The 15398-nt window shown below is 37.0% G+C and overlaps 1 protein-coding gene across 1 annotated transcript in view; it reads right to left on the reverse strand.

Annotated features, from left to right (window-relative positions):
• LOC106655886 (mucin-16-like) overlaps nt 1-15398 on the reverse strand; it is a 24457-nt gene continuing 9059 nt past the window's right edge. Inside the window, exons 2-11 of the mRNA XM_014376483.2 lie at nt 4810-5155; nt 4004-4195; nt 2364-2746; nt 1667-1824; nt 1226-1587; nt 1072-1152; nt 903-986; nt 768-836; nt 466-617; nt 1-283 (exon numbers count right to left, since the gene is read on the reverse strand). Coding sequence (XP_014231969.1) covers nt 257-283; nt 466-617; nt 768-836; nt 903-986; nt 1072-1152; nt 1226-1587; nt 1667-1824; nt 2364-2746; nt 4004-4195; nt 4810-5134 — 1833 coding nt within the window. The 5' untranslated portion in view covers nt 5135-5155 and the 3' untranslated portion in view covers nt 1-256. The remainder of the gene's footprint in view (nt 284-465; nt 618-767; nt 837-902; nt 987-1071; nt 1153-1225; nt 1588-1666; nt 1825-2363; nt 2747-4003; nt 4196-4809; nt 5156-15398) is intronic.

Raw genomic sequence — 15398 nt, forward strand, 5'->3', positions numbered from 1 at the left:
TAAACATATACATAATAATCTAAACTGTTATTGGCATCAGCATTTTAACAGCTTTTTGCTCGGTCATCAAAATACATCGCAGAATTCATCATAAAAATAAGCAACAGAAGTGTCGACAAAATTTTTAATTTTATATTCAACACGCAGAAGACTCCGTTGTAGCAAATGAATTCAGCTTCATCGATAACCATGAATAACTGGTCTTTTCATTGTCGTTTTACTATGCAGATCAAGCGACAATTTCTCCATTTGAAGCTTACCAAATACCCTGACCAAAGCCAAGCTGAAATAAAAGAGTGCGTTATTTTTTAATATTTAATCGCACCGCCTTTAGTTTTTGATCGATATTGAATTTACATATTTTCGTCTCGGTAATCGCTTCTACTTTGTTAATATTTACGGCTATTATTTCAGGATTAGTATCAAGAGCTATAAGATCCGCTATCACAAACAAAGCTATCTCACTTTTTGGTAATTGGGCTCAGGTGATCGGAACGGTTCTTGAAGACTTAAACTAACTTTTCCAGTTTCCAAAAGCGCCGGCTTCATCGGCTCTGAATTACTGGTTGACGTGAGGTAATCTATTCCACCTAGCCCTCCGAGTTGCAGCTGCAATCCTAAAATTTATATAAGACTTGAAAAACTGCGTTAAAATATCCTTCCTTTATTTTTTACTTTAATTTACGTTCCATGTGACGCATACATTCTAAACTTAGATATTTATAATATAGGTGAAAAATTAATTTTATATTACTAATAAGACTTACCAGAGTTAAGGGATTGTGCTGGAAACGTCTGCTTTACTCCAGCATTATTATTTAACATAACAAATGAACCTAAAAGTAGAAATACTGGTTAGACTCTGGAGCCGAGACTTGAATGTGTCATAATTCAAAATTTACCTAAAGGAATACCCGAATTAATTTGCGCTAGAGGTTTTGTTTGTTCATTATTTCCCAACAAATATATTATTGGCATAGTCGGCGCTAGTTTGATTGCATGAAAAAAAATGAAGTATTTTAATTTTAACATACAGATGAACTCTAAGCATCAATCATTATCACATTATACCTGCTTGCACGACAGGTTTTTGCAAATTCCCAAAGTTTCCCAGGGATATTTGATTTTGTCCTAAATTATTCGTGAAAGGAACTAAGATTTAAAACGATGGTATTACATCAATGTAAAATGAGCTTTTCAAATTCATAGAATGCTTAATTATTACCAGTAGTGACCATTAATGGTGTTCGTGCAAAATCAAAACTTGGAAATGCAAGCTTTACTGGAGCACTTGTGGCTGAGCTCAAAGTTGCTGCGTGCGGTTCCGTTGGTATACTGAATCTCAAAGGTGCAATGTCTTTATTACTATTTTGCTGATGCTGGACTTGAGCCTGGACTTGATTATACTGAAAGTACGGCTCAAGCTGGTTTTTCGTTTCATAAACGACAAAGTTTTGCTTTAAGTTAGGACTCATTTGATGCATTGATTGCAATTGTTGCATTTGCTGTAATGGTTGAACTTGTAGCCTAGATTGATCCATCGACAAGGGTCTATGTAAATTAGGCGAATCATCTTGACTAACTGTCCTACATTTTTAAAAAATTATAAAATAATAAATTGATATTAAAATGGAAATTCGATAATGAATGAATAAATTGACATCACCTAAATTCATAAGACATTTTTGGTGTTTCGTAAAACATCATGGAAACAATCGGTGCTTTATTATTTACATTATTCTGAGCTGCGTTAAAATTGGATTTAGGCGTGACAGACATTATATTTGTAGTTGTTGAAGGAGTGGAGTATTCTTGATCGACCATCTGAAACAATTACAAAGTTTTAAACGAATATTACTCACTTATCGAGCGACCAAAAAGTTTCTACAGTTTTAACTGGATTTTCGTTCACATCAAAAGCTCCGCGCATAAATTTGAATTTTCGTTTTAAACGTTTCTAGATACTCGAGTGAAATGTTATCTGAAATTAAAATCTGGCAACATAAGTTTTTGCAAATTTCTTTCTACCAATAGATCGAAGAAGGCTCGGATCGATAGAAATAGAATTTTGTATAGTAATTATAAAAGTTGAAAAAGATTCAAATCTATATTCTCGCGAACATTTATTGACGATATCGAAAAGAAATTAGTTGAATTCTAGCCATTTTGTTCGTCAGTGAATGGAAAAGATTCACGGAAGTTTCAATGTTCACCCCATTGGCCTCTTGACCCAGTTTTTCGCTGCTTACCACGAAGATCCTCGAAAATACACCGGTAATGAGACGATTGTACTTTCCAACGCGTAATTCGATCACGTCCGAATGCGAGTGCGAAGGGGGTGCGAGCTTATACATTTTCTTTACCTCAGTGCCAGTATTGCTGGCAGTGGCCGGCGCCGTATTTGCCGAGGGGGACTCACTGAGCTGCATAGGTGCAATAGAGGCGATTTTCGGCACGGGCGTTGCTGCTACAGCTGACGCTGACGTCGGCGTTTCCGTATTCGGAAAATTTGTAGCTGGTCGCTGTTGCTGCAGCGAGATTTGAATTTCACTATTGCCACTAGGGCTGGTTTCTCTGGCAGCGTTGCTTGTCGACGTAGACGCCGAGGACGAGTGTACTGATATTGGCGGCGTCGCCGTTGCGGTTGTGGCCGATTTCGTTGTCGACGTTATCTCAGCTGCACCAACTGGGTTAATATCCGAAGGTGTCACGGCGTTTTCCGAGGCAAAACTGAGGCCCTGCTCACCTGTAATCAACAATCAACCCTCTTTTTTTTACTCAATTGTTATAGCATCGATTATAGCTCGCGAATATTATACTGAAATTCCGGCGAAGGAAAACAATGCGAAATCCTGATAAAGGAAATGAATGGGGTAATAAAATATCTTAAAAGGGGGGTAAAAATATGATGGGTAATCAATCTTGAGTTGCCTAATTGATTGATGCAAGAAAATAATAATTAAGTGAGTCCTTTCTGCAGGATAATTATGATGAAGAACATCATACGAAGCAAAGTACGGAACATCAAAAAGTTCATTATGATAAAATTTGATGGATTTGTTCCACACTTTTAATTACATACATATGCGTAAGATTCATTTTAAATGCATGTACTTATTTGAATCATTGAGGCGAAAACAAAATCAAACGTAGTGATCATTCAGAAGTTTGTTAATTAACATGCAGCGCACGCTTCGCACTAGCTCGTACAGAATAGATTGCTTATTAATCCCACACTGCAAATCCCGCGTGGAGTGTTGTTTTCGTTAATCACGATTAGACATCTCGGATGCTGCACATGCACATTCATCCAGAAATGCCTAGTAATAGATTGTGCGGGGCGCTCATATATGCCTCTGCGTTTGTAGCCCTGTAAAGTCATGATTCAAACGCTTATATATCACTCGGCGCGGAAACGTCACCCCTGCGTGCGAGCGTGCCTCTGCTGCTCGCGCACGTACATATATAATACGAGTGTGTATGTGATACAGCATTGCATTGAAACCGCAGGAAAGCACCTATTGCCTCGAGAGGTGCGTCCTTCGTGCAATAGTGATTGAATCTAGCTAATTAGCTTACTTTCTACGCTCTGAATACTATAGATATCCGCTGAAGTTTAACCGCATCGTCTGACGTATCACACGCATTCTATACTAAGTTGCGATGTGTGCATACGCGTCAAGCTCTGAAGCCGATTGTTTCATACGCTACTCTAGTTGCTATTTTTGTTAAGTAATAATGAATTGCTCGGGTGTAAAATATATAATGTGATTAGTACAGTAGTTGGAATAGACGTTTGCTCGGTGAGAAACTTCCCTTGCAAGCACAGTACTCATTAGTTCGTGCATACATCTAATATGTTTTTATAAAGTTGATGTCACGTGAAAATTTAATTTAAAGACCTTTTGCTTTCGAATGATTTCCTCCCTGTATTATCGTAGAAGCTTTACTCGATGAAAGTAAAACACGTCATAGAGATCGAACTAACAAGTTTATTTCTTACCAAAATTCAAATGATTCCCGTGTTCACCGTAGGACAGCGACTGTTTTTGCTGCACCACGTTCAGTTCGGGGTGATTTTTTTCCTCCTGAAGTAAGCTCAAACGTAATCCTGCCAAATTATTCGGTCGTTCATCTCTTACTGATAAGGCCAGTTGATGCTTGGAATTCTCGCTCGATGCAGGCGGTGGTGGACCTTGGAAAATTCATTTACGTGATTTTAGCGTTAGTATTAATACCGCAAATATTAACCAGCTATTTAAACCAAAAATTTTGGAATTCACTTTAGTATCCTAGTCATTTTATAAGATTTTTATTTTTGCACTCAATTCCTTTTTTTAAATTTCTCGCCGTGGGTGATAAACATATATTTTTGATGTTAATGAAATTCAATGACTGCATTTGAAGTGCATTTAAACAAAGGCTCTGTGTATTTAGCAGCACGGAAATGCTGGTAGCTAGGGAACAAAATGAACTTTAGTTAATAAAAAATGTTCGAGTAAAGCCCCGTCAATGCGTCATCAAATTAAAAACACCTTGAATAACCCGTTTCATGGAAATGCAGTATGCCATCAAATGATACATGACACAAATTGTCACGTGGTAACATATATAAATTGCGCAGCCTGAAAAACACGTTTGTGCGGCGGCAAGTGCAAGTGCAAGTGCAAACTTTTACCATTGAAAAATGCGCAATTTTAAAAGATGAAAGTGTTCGCACGATTGCTCAATTATTTATGTATACAATTCTCTAAAATGTAAGTTAACGAGCACAATATAAGTAGTCGAGAATAAATTTTTTTTACTGACCTCTGTACTCTTCAAAGTAAGACTTGACCGCACCAAAATTCAATGGCAGTTTGTGATAGGACGATGAGCGATATGAACTTTTATGGGAGGGAAAGTAAGAGGATGAGGGCGAGTCGTAATAATGACTAGCACCACGATGATAGTTTGAAGGAGCCTCTTCGTTAAAGAATGGCGTCTCACCGTCACTGAAAGACTCGTGCCTGGAGTAGGAGTTCAAATAGGAAGACAGTCGAGAAGAGGATCCGGGAGATGAGTCGAACAAGGGTGGCGGTGACGAGTCACGATAGTTGAAATGTCGTGGTGGCCGTAAAGCATCAACAGTCATTGCGAATGCAATGAAAATCGTCTGTAAAATAAAAAATCAATTCTCTTTCAAAAAATAGTCCAAGAAAACAAGAGACGTGGTTAAAAAAGTTCAAGGTAAAAGACTTATTTAACTATTTTAATACCTTCTTAATATTATGAAAATTTTTTTGACGATAAAAATCAATTATTTTTGCAAGTCTACAAATTGAGTTACGTGAATGAATTATACGCCATAATATTATGCAGTAAGCACAAGAAATTATGAAAATTTTGAAAAGCATTTATAGTTTTAAATTAATAAAACAATGCATAGGTCAGAATATATGACAATTAAATATGCACACTTATTTAAATAACTGGTCACGAGAACATTTGAAAGCATTGCGATCACTATAAGCACATTTTCTTGGTCACACGAAATTTAGAAAAAAATATTGTTGCTCTCCTGACTCACCAGGATCTTCATTTTTTGATGAATTTTTTCCCTCGATATTTTTAATTTTCTGACACTTGATCGCTCGATAAAATGACCTCGAATCTCGAGGCTGCATCACCCTGCACTGCAATGTCACTCGATAGACCAGCAACGCCTAGTTTTATAGACGGAGGTTTTGATCGAGGTTTATTTACCTCCACTCTTTTAGAACTACGCCACTGTACATTTAATTGCGCATTGGAAGGAGCATGCGGGCCTTTCTCCCATCAAAGCTATACCTTCCTACAAGCTACCAGTGTAACAAGTTGAAAAAAAAATTCAATCAAACTTTACCTGAAACTAAATCTTTTGGAAGCTGTTCGCATTGTTGAGTGTAAAAACTTGGTTATTATTAACTGGATTTTATTTTTTGCTTTACTGATTCCTACACATCTCTTTTTTTCTATCAAGACATTAGGTATTTTATCATTGCTTCAAACGAAGAGTAAACGTTTGAAAAAATTATGCCTCATTGATTTTTTAGTATAATAATATTTATTGCTTTGCAGTTATTTAAATAATATTCAATTAAATATTTTCAATGGCTTCCGCTAACTCTTTTTGTGAATATAGCGTAAGATAATAGCTTTTTAAACTTTATCAATTTTATCTATAAAAACTTAAAAATGTAATCATTACTCTTTATAATTTATAAATTTAAGTTATTCCTTATTAAATTAGCCAACTTTGTATTATAGAAAGAACAAGTTTTCATATCCACTACCAAACGAATGGCGCGCAACACTAGACGGTCATTGCTTTGTCGCTAAATTAAAAACAAGTCCTTGAATGCTTACCATATTCGAGCAACAGACAACATGTTTGACATGTAGTCAAGTATTAAGGAGCTTCCTACTCCCCAAGGAAGTGTCGATATCTCGCGTTTCTCAGGTTAGGTGAGGTCTCTCTTATGGCACTTACAATAACTTACATCAAGATTATGGGAATAAATGAAACTGCTTGTACACACTTACACGCAATTATTGATTTAGGAAGCTTCAAGACTCGTTTTCAGTGCCTATACGTGTTTATGTTTTTTAATTTTCAAAAATATATCAATAATTTTGATTTAAATTTATTTTCTAACAAACCATTTCATTTTTTTTCTTTTCAAAATGCTATATACATTACCTCGCTTTTCAGAAGTGCACTCGAAACAATGTATTTTAATTTCATTTTTAATTGACGAAAGTTACATTTACCACTTACAGTGTGCACAGGTAATATTTTATATGCGCTGATTATGTATTCCAAACACGAAAGAGCATCAGTACAAGTTGTATTTAATTCTCTGAGGTAACTTAAAAATCAAGTGTACTTTGCAAGTCTATTTCTAATGCATAACATTCCACCTCGTGTATAAGCAACTCGAGCCGTTCGAATAGCACACTCAACTGCATATAAAATAGAGCTAGACACGAATGTAAAATATGAAAACATTTTTTAATCAAATTTCGAGTTTCTGATTTACACTATGCTAAATTTACTGTTTTGAGGAAATATTTTACGGTTTTAATCAAATTACAGATAGATGTACAAATCGGTCTCAAAATACGTAGATTACAATAAATGAATTACAAATGAACCTGCTTGATCTTCACGTTCTCGAGTACTCTCCAAGCTATTTCCAATACTTATTTGCACTTTTAATTCTAAATTTCTCATTTTATTTTTCCAACTTTCAACAATTTATCGTAATAGACTTAGTTTATACCTCTGCTTCGTTTGTGCTCGCTAACAATTCTGCGCGGTCATTTTTAAATGACCACTCGTACGGATTCAGTTCATTTAGTAAGTACGTATACGTGTATTACAATCCAGTTACATAGATTGGCATATTTCATTAGGCCATGCTCGCTTTAATAAGCTTCTCTTGTTTCTTTGTTGATGTTAGCATAATAATAATACCGTGTGAAGCATGTTTTCGTGTAAGCATCTCACAGTGCCTGGGTGCAGTTTTATTAAAGGATTCAAAAACCTCGGATGTGTATACGTATATTATATATATATATACATCGCGGTGTAGCAGAAACTCAATCTAACTCGGTATCAAAGCCGGAAGTTTAACTATAACACGTTATGCACCCTTGGATATAAATATAATCTATAAGTTTTCGTTAAATTATCCGCCTATATGCTAAAAGTTTCGGGTTAAAGCGATAAATCAATGAAAAATCGAACCTTTCTATATGCTAAAAGGGCTTACAGACTTTTATATTGTAAATTTATGGAGAGTTATGGTCCAATTCCAATGCTTACTTGAATAAATAGCGTAGAGTTTGATTTCGACTGGCTTTTTGAGATGCATTGATTTTCGTATCTCATTTAGCAAAATCCTTTGTTACATCCGTAGCAAGCATTTTGCGAAAATTTCATTGTTTATTAATTAACGATTCATCGGCTTGTTAATAAACGCGTTATTTAATGATATATGAACTCGAATTTATAATCCATTTTAAAATACTTCCAGATATATTATGATCTATTTTCGTTAAATGCATTTATGATTAAATTGTGTTCTCAACGAATTTTAATACAAGAGATAAAAAAAACTCGATTGCTCCAGTCAAAATTACCGTGTATTTGTATTGTCTATCGGTCTTTTTCAATGATTTATATTGTAACACATTCACAGAAACCATCCTCTGAACAAAAAACTTCCTTGTCGCGATGCACCGACGGATCTGGATTCACTTCGCAATAAGAAAAACAGTCGGTACCCGAGAAACATATCGCTAAAAAATTAATCATACACAAATAAATTTTTAAACTCAAGTTTTACAATTGATAATAAACTTTTACTAACCAAGTGGTTTGGAACACTGGCAACGATTGTTTACACACGACGCATCTTTATCGCCACATAGTGGAAAACAGTCAACTGGTGTGCTACATTGTCCTATAAAATTACAACGTAATTTATTTTAAAAAATTGTATAACTGATTGCGTACACATGTTTTATGTTATTACTTACTGCGAGCACAACTAGAAGAAACTAACAGTATCAAAACAACAAAATAAATGATTTGCATGATGCGGTCGAGGCAGACGTGTTGCTCGAGAAAAATTTTACTCGAGACTGACAGTACCCGATATATCGAAGTAACTCTGACTTATAAATGGAAAATCATGATACATAATCGGCCTTGAATGTTTCATCACGCGCTAATGAACCAGTTTTGATTATAACAACATTGGTTATTTTTAAGATCTGACGAAGTGCCTTTCATTTTTTAAATATGCTTTGCAGTCTTCTCATCACTTGAAGTTGAACTATATAGATCTAATGTTATGCTAGAACTTTCAGAAAAACGAACAAAAATTTTCAAATTATCTTTTTGCAAGTACCATTAGCTGAAACCATTTCAATTTCATACAGATGTAATTTATACTTTACTACGAATACTTTTGTATTTTTTACTGTTATCTCTAATGTATACTAGATTAAGTATTTGCCCAAGCATAATAGCTTATTCTTTTAAAAGTTTAGCTTAGAGAAAGGAGCAAGTGAGTGAGAATCCCTGTTATTGACAGCGACTTGATAAGAGACATAAAGTTTTAAAAATACGTTTCAGGGAGTATGTTCGGTTGCCAGAGAGACAGAGAGAGAAAGAATTCAAACTTTCATGCAAATTTTTCTATATACTTGCGTACCAGTAGTATATACCTGAAGGACTCCTGAATATCTTGCAGGGATATGTCTTTCTACGTCTACCTTGAACCGTTTTCCATTGCACTCTTTCCTCCAGGCTGTTTTAGACAAAGCCAGCTTGTGTATTCTCTTCTTTGAAATCGCATAACGTACACGTAAAAAGAGGATTACATGTGAATAATATATTCTTATATATATTCTCAAATATTTGAAGTATTCTTATTTTTACCCTTCCCTATGCTATTTCCTTTAAATGTCTTTAGCTTTTCAGTATCGATTTCTTGCTTTTTTCATTTGTAAAGTGGGAACGCATTGGACTCGTGACTTTAGCTAAGAAACAATGTCCAGTTTTTTTCATTCCCTGTTCAAACGAACAATTACACACAAACTAGAAAATTATTTTGCAATTATAAAATTGCGCTCCCATCACAAAATCATCAAGCCATTTGAGTTAATGAAGAAATTTTTTTGTACGTCATTTGGCCATTTCATCCTTCGTATTCTCATTTCCATCGGAGTAATAAGAAACAGACCCTATATTTTTTATTCATTTACCACACAACTAGAAAATATTTTTCTTTCAACACAAACGATGCCTTTGAAGACAGAGAAAGAACGAGAGAGAGCGAGAGAGAGAGAGAGAGAGAGAGAGAGAGAGAGAGTGCACAGGGGGAAGAGAAAGATGAGTTCAACACAATTATTTTTATTGCGCAAACTACACGCTTGAGGTACTCTAAAAAGGGCGATGAAATATACGCGAACCACACGGAAACTGCTTTTACCGCAGATTATATACGTGTATGCACATTGCACGTATGTACATCTATGGAAAAGATGAATATTCTGGAGATTTCTAATGCACTCTCCATCTCTCTCTTACATTGTAGACATTAAAAATAGTAGTATTCAAGCTCGAGGAACAGTTACGAGAGGCTCCTTCAATGATATTTAATAACGTACAAGGTTAACCAAAATTCCACTTTTTCAAAGTAATGGACTGAATTTGCTCCAAAATATGAATTATATTATGTTAAGTAAGCTCATTTAAAATCATATTTGATTAAGCTTTAACCGCATCAAATATAATTAATTCAATTTTTAATTCAATTTATCTAAATTTGTGAAATAATCCAAATAGATTTAATTGTTATAATTGCATCTAACCATTTACGAATAAATTATCTTCAATGTACTTTAATGACTATTTTCTAATATTATTCACCAGATTGCAAAAAAGAATAAAGTAAATGCGCCACATTGTCAAGAATATTTACATTGATGTATCAGCAAGAAATTACATTTTTTTAAATAAATTCAACGTACACTTTCGCCTAACTTTTTGGGCAAAAAGAAGAGGGCAAAATGAAATTCCGTTTTATTATTCATTTTCTTTATTATGAAAAATATTAAATCAAGTCCAAATTTTGCTCATTTGTTTACGATTCAACGAGTGAAGGTAGACTTCACCATTTTGGTACTCGCTATTCCTTTCATACATATATTATTAGAAAAAAGTCAGTGGTTTCTTCATCTCCTGGAATGTTAGTGAAAAAATGTTTTATCCAAGAGTGCCAAAAAATATTTGAATTTTCTTAAGTTTTAGGTATTTCAATTTCATTTTTTTTCACTCTATTTTACCGTGGAACAAACGCATGAAGTAGTACACGACTATTTAAAAGAACGAATATATGGATAATATCAACCTCGGATGTTCGTAACAATATCACGTGTATCATGGTTGAACGTATATAATATCAGAGCTTTCATTTTCATAGAAAATTCACATATTCGAGGTAATCATGACAGAGCTGGAGCTTTTTTGGTAATCGCTCTATTTCTCTCTTCCTTCTCTGCATCCTAATCTGATCTCTCTTGTTACGCTACGTTACTACACTGCATTGACGTTCAATCCTTTTGTTTAACGAATTGGAGTTGGCTGAATTTCCAGCTCACTATATATAAACAGCTACACACCGGTGGCTACTCTTCCGTATGTGGCTGGCTATCGGATTTTATCTTGATTTTACGTTTTCACGCGCAGCAACCTCGTATACGATTTATAATTGTCTTTTACTTGCGAATTTTTCTTTTTAAAACTGTTTTGCTACATCGATTTGTCGCTTGCTCGTAGAGTATCACCAGTGTAAAACTTGGATTATAAGTCCAGTCAAAAATGATAAATATTTATTTCTGAGCTTCATAAAACTACGCGATGTGAAGTATTTCGACGCGTCAAGAATCTCGATCAATTCTTTTGCAAACTCAAACATTTGATCATAAAATCTTTTTCCACGTTAAACATTGACAAACGCACGAATATCGTACAAGTACGCGCGTACAAAAGAAAAACGAGTCAAAAAACTGGCATTGATACGTGCAAAGCTCGCAATAGTAGCGACAACAAGGAGGAGATATCTTACGATTTTCGTATATAATCGAGTCGAAACAATTTTCAAACGTTCCAGGCGAGCGATCAGTTTTTGCGAGAATAACAAGTGCAGCGCAATATCGCGGGCATCAATGAGTCCAGTGCTGCGTAAATAGCGAGCGAGTGACTTTTTTGTATTTTCTCGCGCACGCAACGTTTTCTCTTGTTATAAAGATATACATGTACGATATGACTAATAAACAGCTGTATAGTTGCCGACTGGCTGTTAAATTTTTTCTGCACGCGCTCGCGGCGTCGCTGCAGTGTATGGGTATCGGGCGACTTTTCACGCTCGCCTCTCCTGTGAAGGCGACAAGTTCAAGATCAAGCTAACGAGCTATACAAGGCATACACATAGTTCTGGCTCGCTCGAATAGGTGTGTGTATATAGCGCACGGAATCAGCAGAGCGTGCTATAGGTGCGTTACTTTCGCAAATGAAACTTGGCTGGTGCGTCGCGCGGCACCGTTGCATATACCTGTAACGCGCGAGATGGGGGAGCGATGATCGATCTCCGCGACATACACAGCACTTGCACAGGCGCACACATGTATCACTCGGCGCGTACATAACAGAGCGGCGCCGAGAGGAAGTGAACACGTTGTAGTACGTGCGTTGCTTATGCGATTAGTATCGCTGTGATGCGTTCCTAAAGAACATTATATTCTATGGCGATGCTCTTTTAAAGGCGTGTCGGGTATATCACTTTTTTTAAGCTCGGCAGTTATGCAGTTGAAATACGATTGCGTAGCGAGGTAAAAATACGCCTTGTCAAGCTCGAGTGTTTCTGTATATACGTATATATATGCGTGGTACATGGCGAATCGTAACGTCCCAAGTAGCATTTGAGGAAGCTGTGCAAGTGAATTGTCACGACCATAAATATCTGTTTCTTTTTTTTCAACCTCAACGGTCGGCAAAACGAAACAGAATTTTCGAACGATATTGTAGTCTCGATAAAGATTTGACAAGCTTTCGGTATTCCTATTTTGATCGTACGATTAAATCTTGAATTTTATGTAATTTATCGTTGTGATTGTAATTGAAATGTTTACTGTAACGCATCAGTTTTTTATCGATGTAATTTTACACGCCAATATTTCATTTTGTTTTATAGAATCATTGAATTTTTTTAAATTTTTTTACCAAGAAAAAACTCAATTTATTTATATTTATTTTAAAAAATTCAGTGTAAATTGAATTTCTACTCTTCGTTTACGCTTTTATAATTTCTTTTCCATTGGTGGACCATGGAGCTCAAGCATTTGAATTATGAAGGTTTGCAAATTAATAAGTATGCAAATTTTACCGACTCTTATTAAAATTTTTATCGCGAATATGATCAAAAGTTCTTTTAAACGTTTGCGTTGATTTGTGCGTTGTTGTTAAGATTTATTTCTTGAGATTTCCATTTCCGTGAACTCATGAATGTGAATCTCTAGGACATTTAGAGAAATAATTTCAAGCGCGCAAAAGTACTTATAATGATGTTTTGATAGTTGAAGATGAATTTAAAGCAATTCGTCAGTCACTTATGCAGATAACATTCGCAAAACTTTCGTTTTCTACGGGTTATATGAATTGAAGTACAGAGACAGCATATAAATATTGTCCAATCTGCAAGCTGCATCTTAAACATGATTTTGCATCGACGAAAATATCGAAAGTAATTATAAGTATAATAATTTCCAACTCAACAAGCCGAACAATCGCAGCGTTATAATATTACAAGTATAAAAACGGATACTCGTCGGCGTAATTTGTTAAATTCAGGTTGAAGCGGATGTAAAGGGAAATTTTTATCGCTAGCGCGTGATGCACGCGCAGAGTTGCACGAAAACGAACGTTATGCCGGCCAGTGAGAGAGGGATGTTTCAATTTCTGAGCCAGGTCGCTCGCTCGAGCATCGTCCACGTATAATTTGTTTCTAGTAAAAAAGAATCTGGCTCTGGTTGGCGGCGCAGCAAGGGCACGACTACGTATACATCGACACAGGTAGCTGGGTGCGCTCGCAAGCTCGGATGAATAATAAAAAAGGCAAGTCAAGCGGGCGCGTACACGTATCCGAGGCCACGGGCACACGGAGTGGAAAAGGGCAAAAAATGTCGAAATTACTCAGAGAAAGAAATTTATACGCAGCCACTCGGTGCGCGTTGCACTCGTGGCACAGCGAGCGCCGTGTTCTCGCTACACGCATGTGTGCCGTACGAGAAGAGGGGCTGGGGGGATGGATGCAGCAGGCCGTGCAGAAGTGAGAAAGGCTGGAAATAGCTGACGCTCAACAATAATCTTGTTATGAGCCACTACTGTTGGGAGCAGGCGCGCTAGTCACCGCTGCCGCTGCTTTCCGAGTTCAGTGCGGCAATATATAGCATCTAGCTCGCGCTCTGGTCATCCGTCTCCAAATTAGCTTATGGTATACTTTGACTACGCATCCGTGCAACTTGCTGCTCGTCGCGCGACTGCCGTACCGTGTACGTATAGTACATGTAGCTCGTGCACACGCGTACGCCTGCACAACGTATTATATAAAGACGCCCAAGCACGCATGTCGCACGTATCCGAGTTTCGTTGGAATCGCCGCTCGCGACGGGTAAGCGAAGGAGATTGATAACGATCCATGAGATACAAGTGCGTCAGGATCGAAATCTTGCAAAGAGAGAGAGAGAGAGAGAGGCATAAGGCAATGCGACGGGAATATAAATTTCACCTGAATACGTGCATCTCTATATCTGCAGTGGGTATTTGTACACGCTAGTGCTCCGGTGCCGCTTCTCGACGCGATCAAAATAGAATATACACTCGAGTATGCTATATACTGTGGGCGAACTAACCAACAAGAGGCATCTAGATAGCGAGAGATTGAGAGAAAGAGAGAGAGAGAGCAGTGGTATGCATGCATGTGTGCGCGCAAGAACGCAAAGCCATCAGTTCAGTGGAAAAGCCTTGATGGGCGAAGCGCGGGCAGAGGCCGGGGGCAGCGGTTCTGGCTTAAGGGAGATCAAAAGGATCGGCTAAAGGAGGCTGATGCTACTGCTGCTCCTGCTGCAAGATTAATTCATACGCCAAAGAATATTCCTAGGCACATACGCGCGCCAAGCGTCTGCCTTTGCTCTCGCTCACTCGCTAGCTGGCTCGTTCCAACCGGTGCGAATTCAAAAACGATGGCCTTTAAATTCATCAAGTAATATATTCAGGATTATAGTTGCTCGCTTTATGCGTATAGGCAAGCGCTTGCGAGTGCCAATAGTTTGCCCTTTTACGCCCTGATGTCCCTGCGAGTCCGAAGATCATTAGTCACTCATTCGTCAGGGTCGAGTACACTAAAGAATTTCTGTGGCTCGAGACGCGCGTTTACACGACTGCTCATCCTTCCTTTCTTTCTTCGACAAAAAAGTAGAAGGAAACTTTGTTAAATTACTGTATTCTCCCGAAGCTTACAAAGTATTCATTCAAAATGGATCATTAGATTTATTGGCCCAGCTGCAAAAGATGCACTGAAACGTCGAACACTGATGAACGCGCGTTTGTGTAAAATTGTTCAAACATCGCCGAAACATTAGGACTGAAAAACGCCTGTGAAACTCCGACTTGTATATAAATTACAGAATGAATAAAAAAGGAGCTCGGAGCCAATGCCTCGACTGCGTCTGCTGCAGAGGTGAACGACGCTCATGCAGCCGGGAAAATAGCATTAGCTTTTGTCGGATACGCTTGAAAAGCTCGA

Source organism: Trichogramma pretiosum, unplaced genomic scaffold (assembly GCF_000599845.2).
Source record: "Trichogramma pretiosum strain Unisexual culture from Peru unplaced genomic scaffold, Tpre_2.0 scaffold63, whole genome shotgun sequence".
Classification (NCBI taxonomy): Eukaryota; Metazoa; Arthropoda; class Insecta; order Hymenoptera; family Trichogrammatidae; genus Trichogramma; species Trichogramma pretiosum.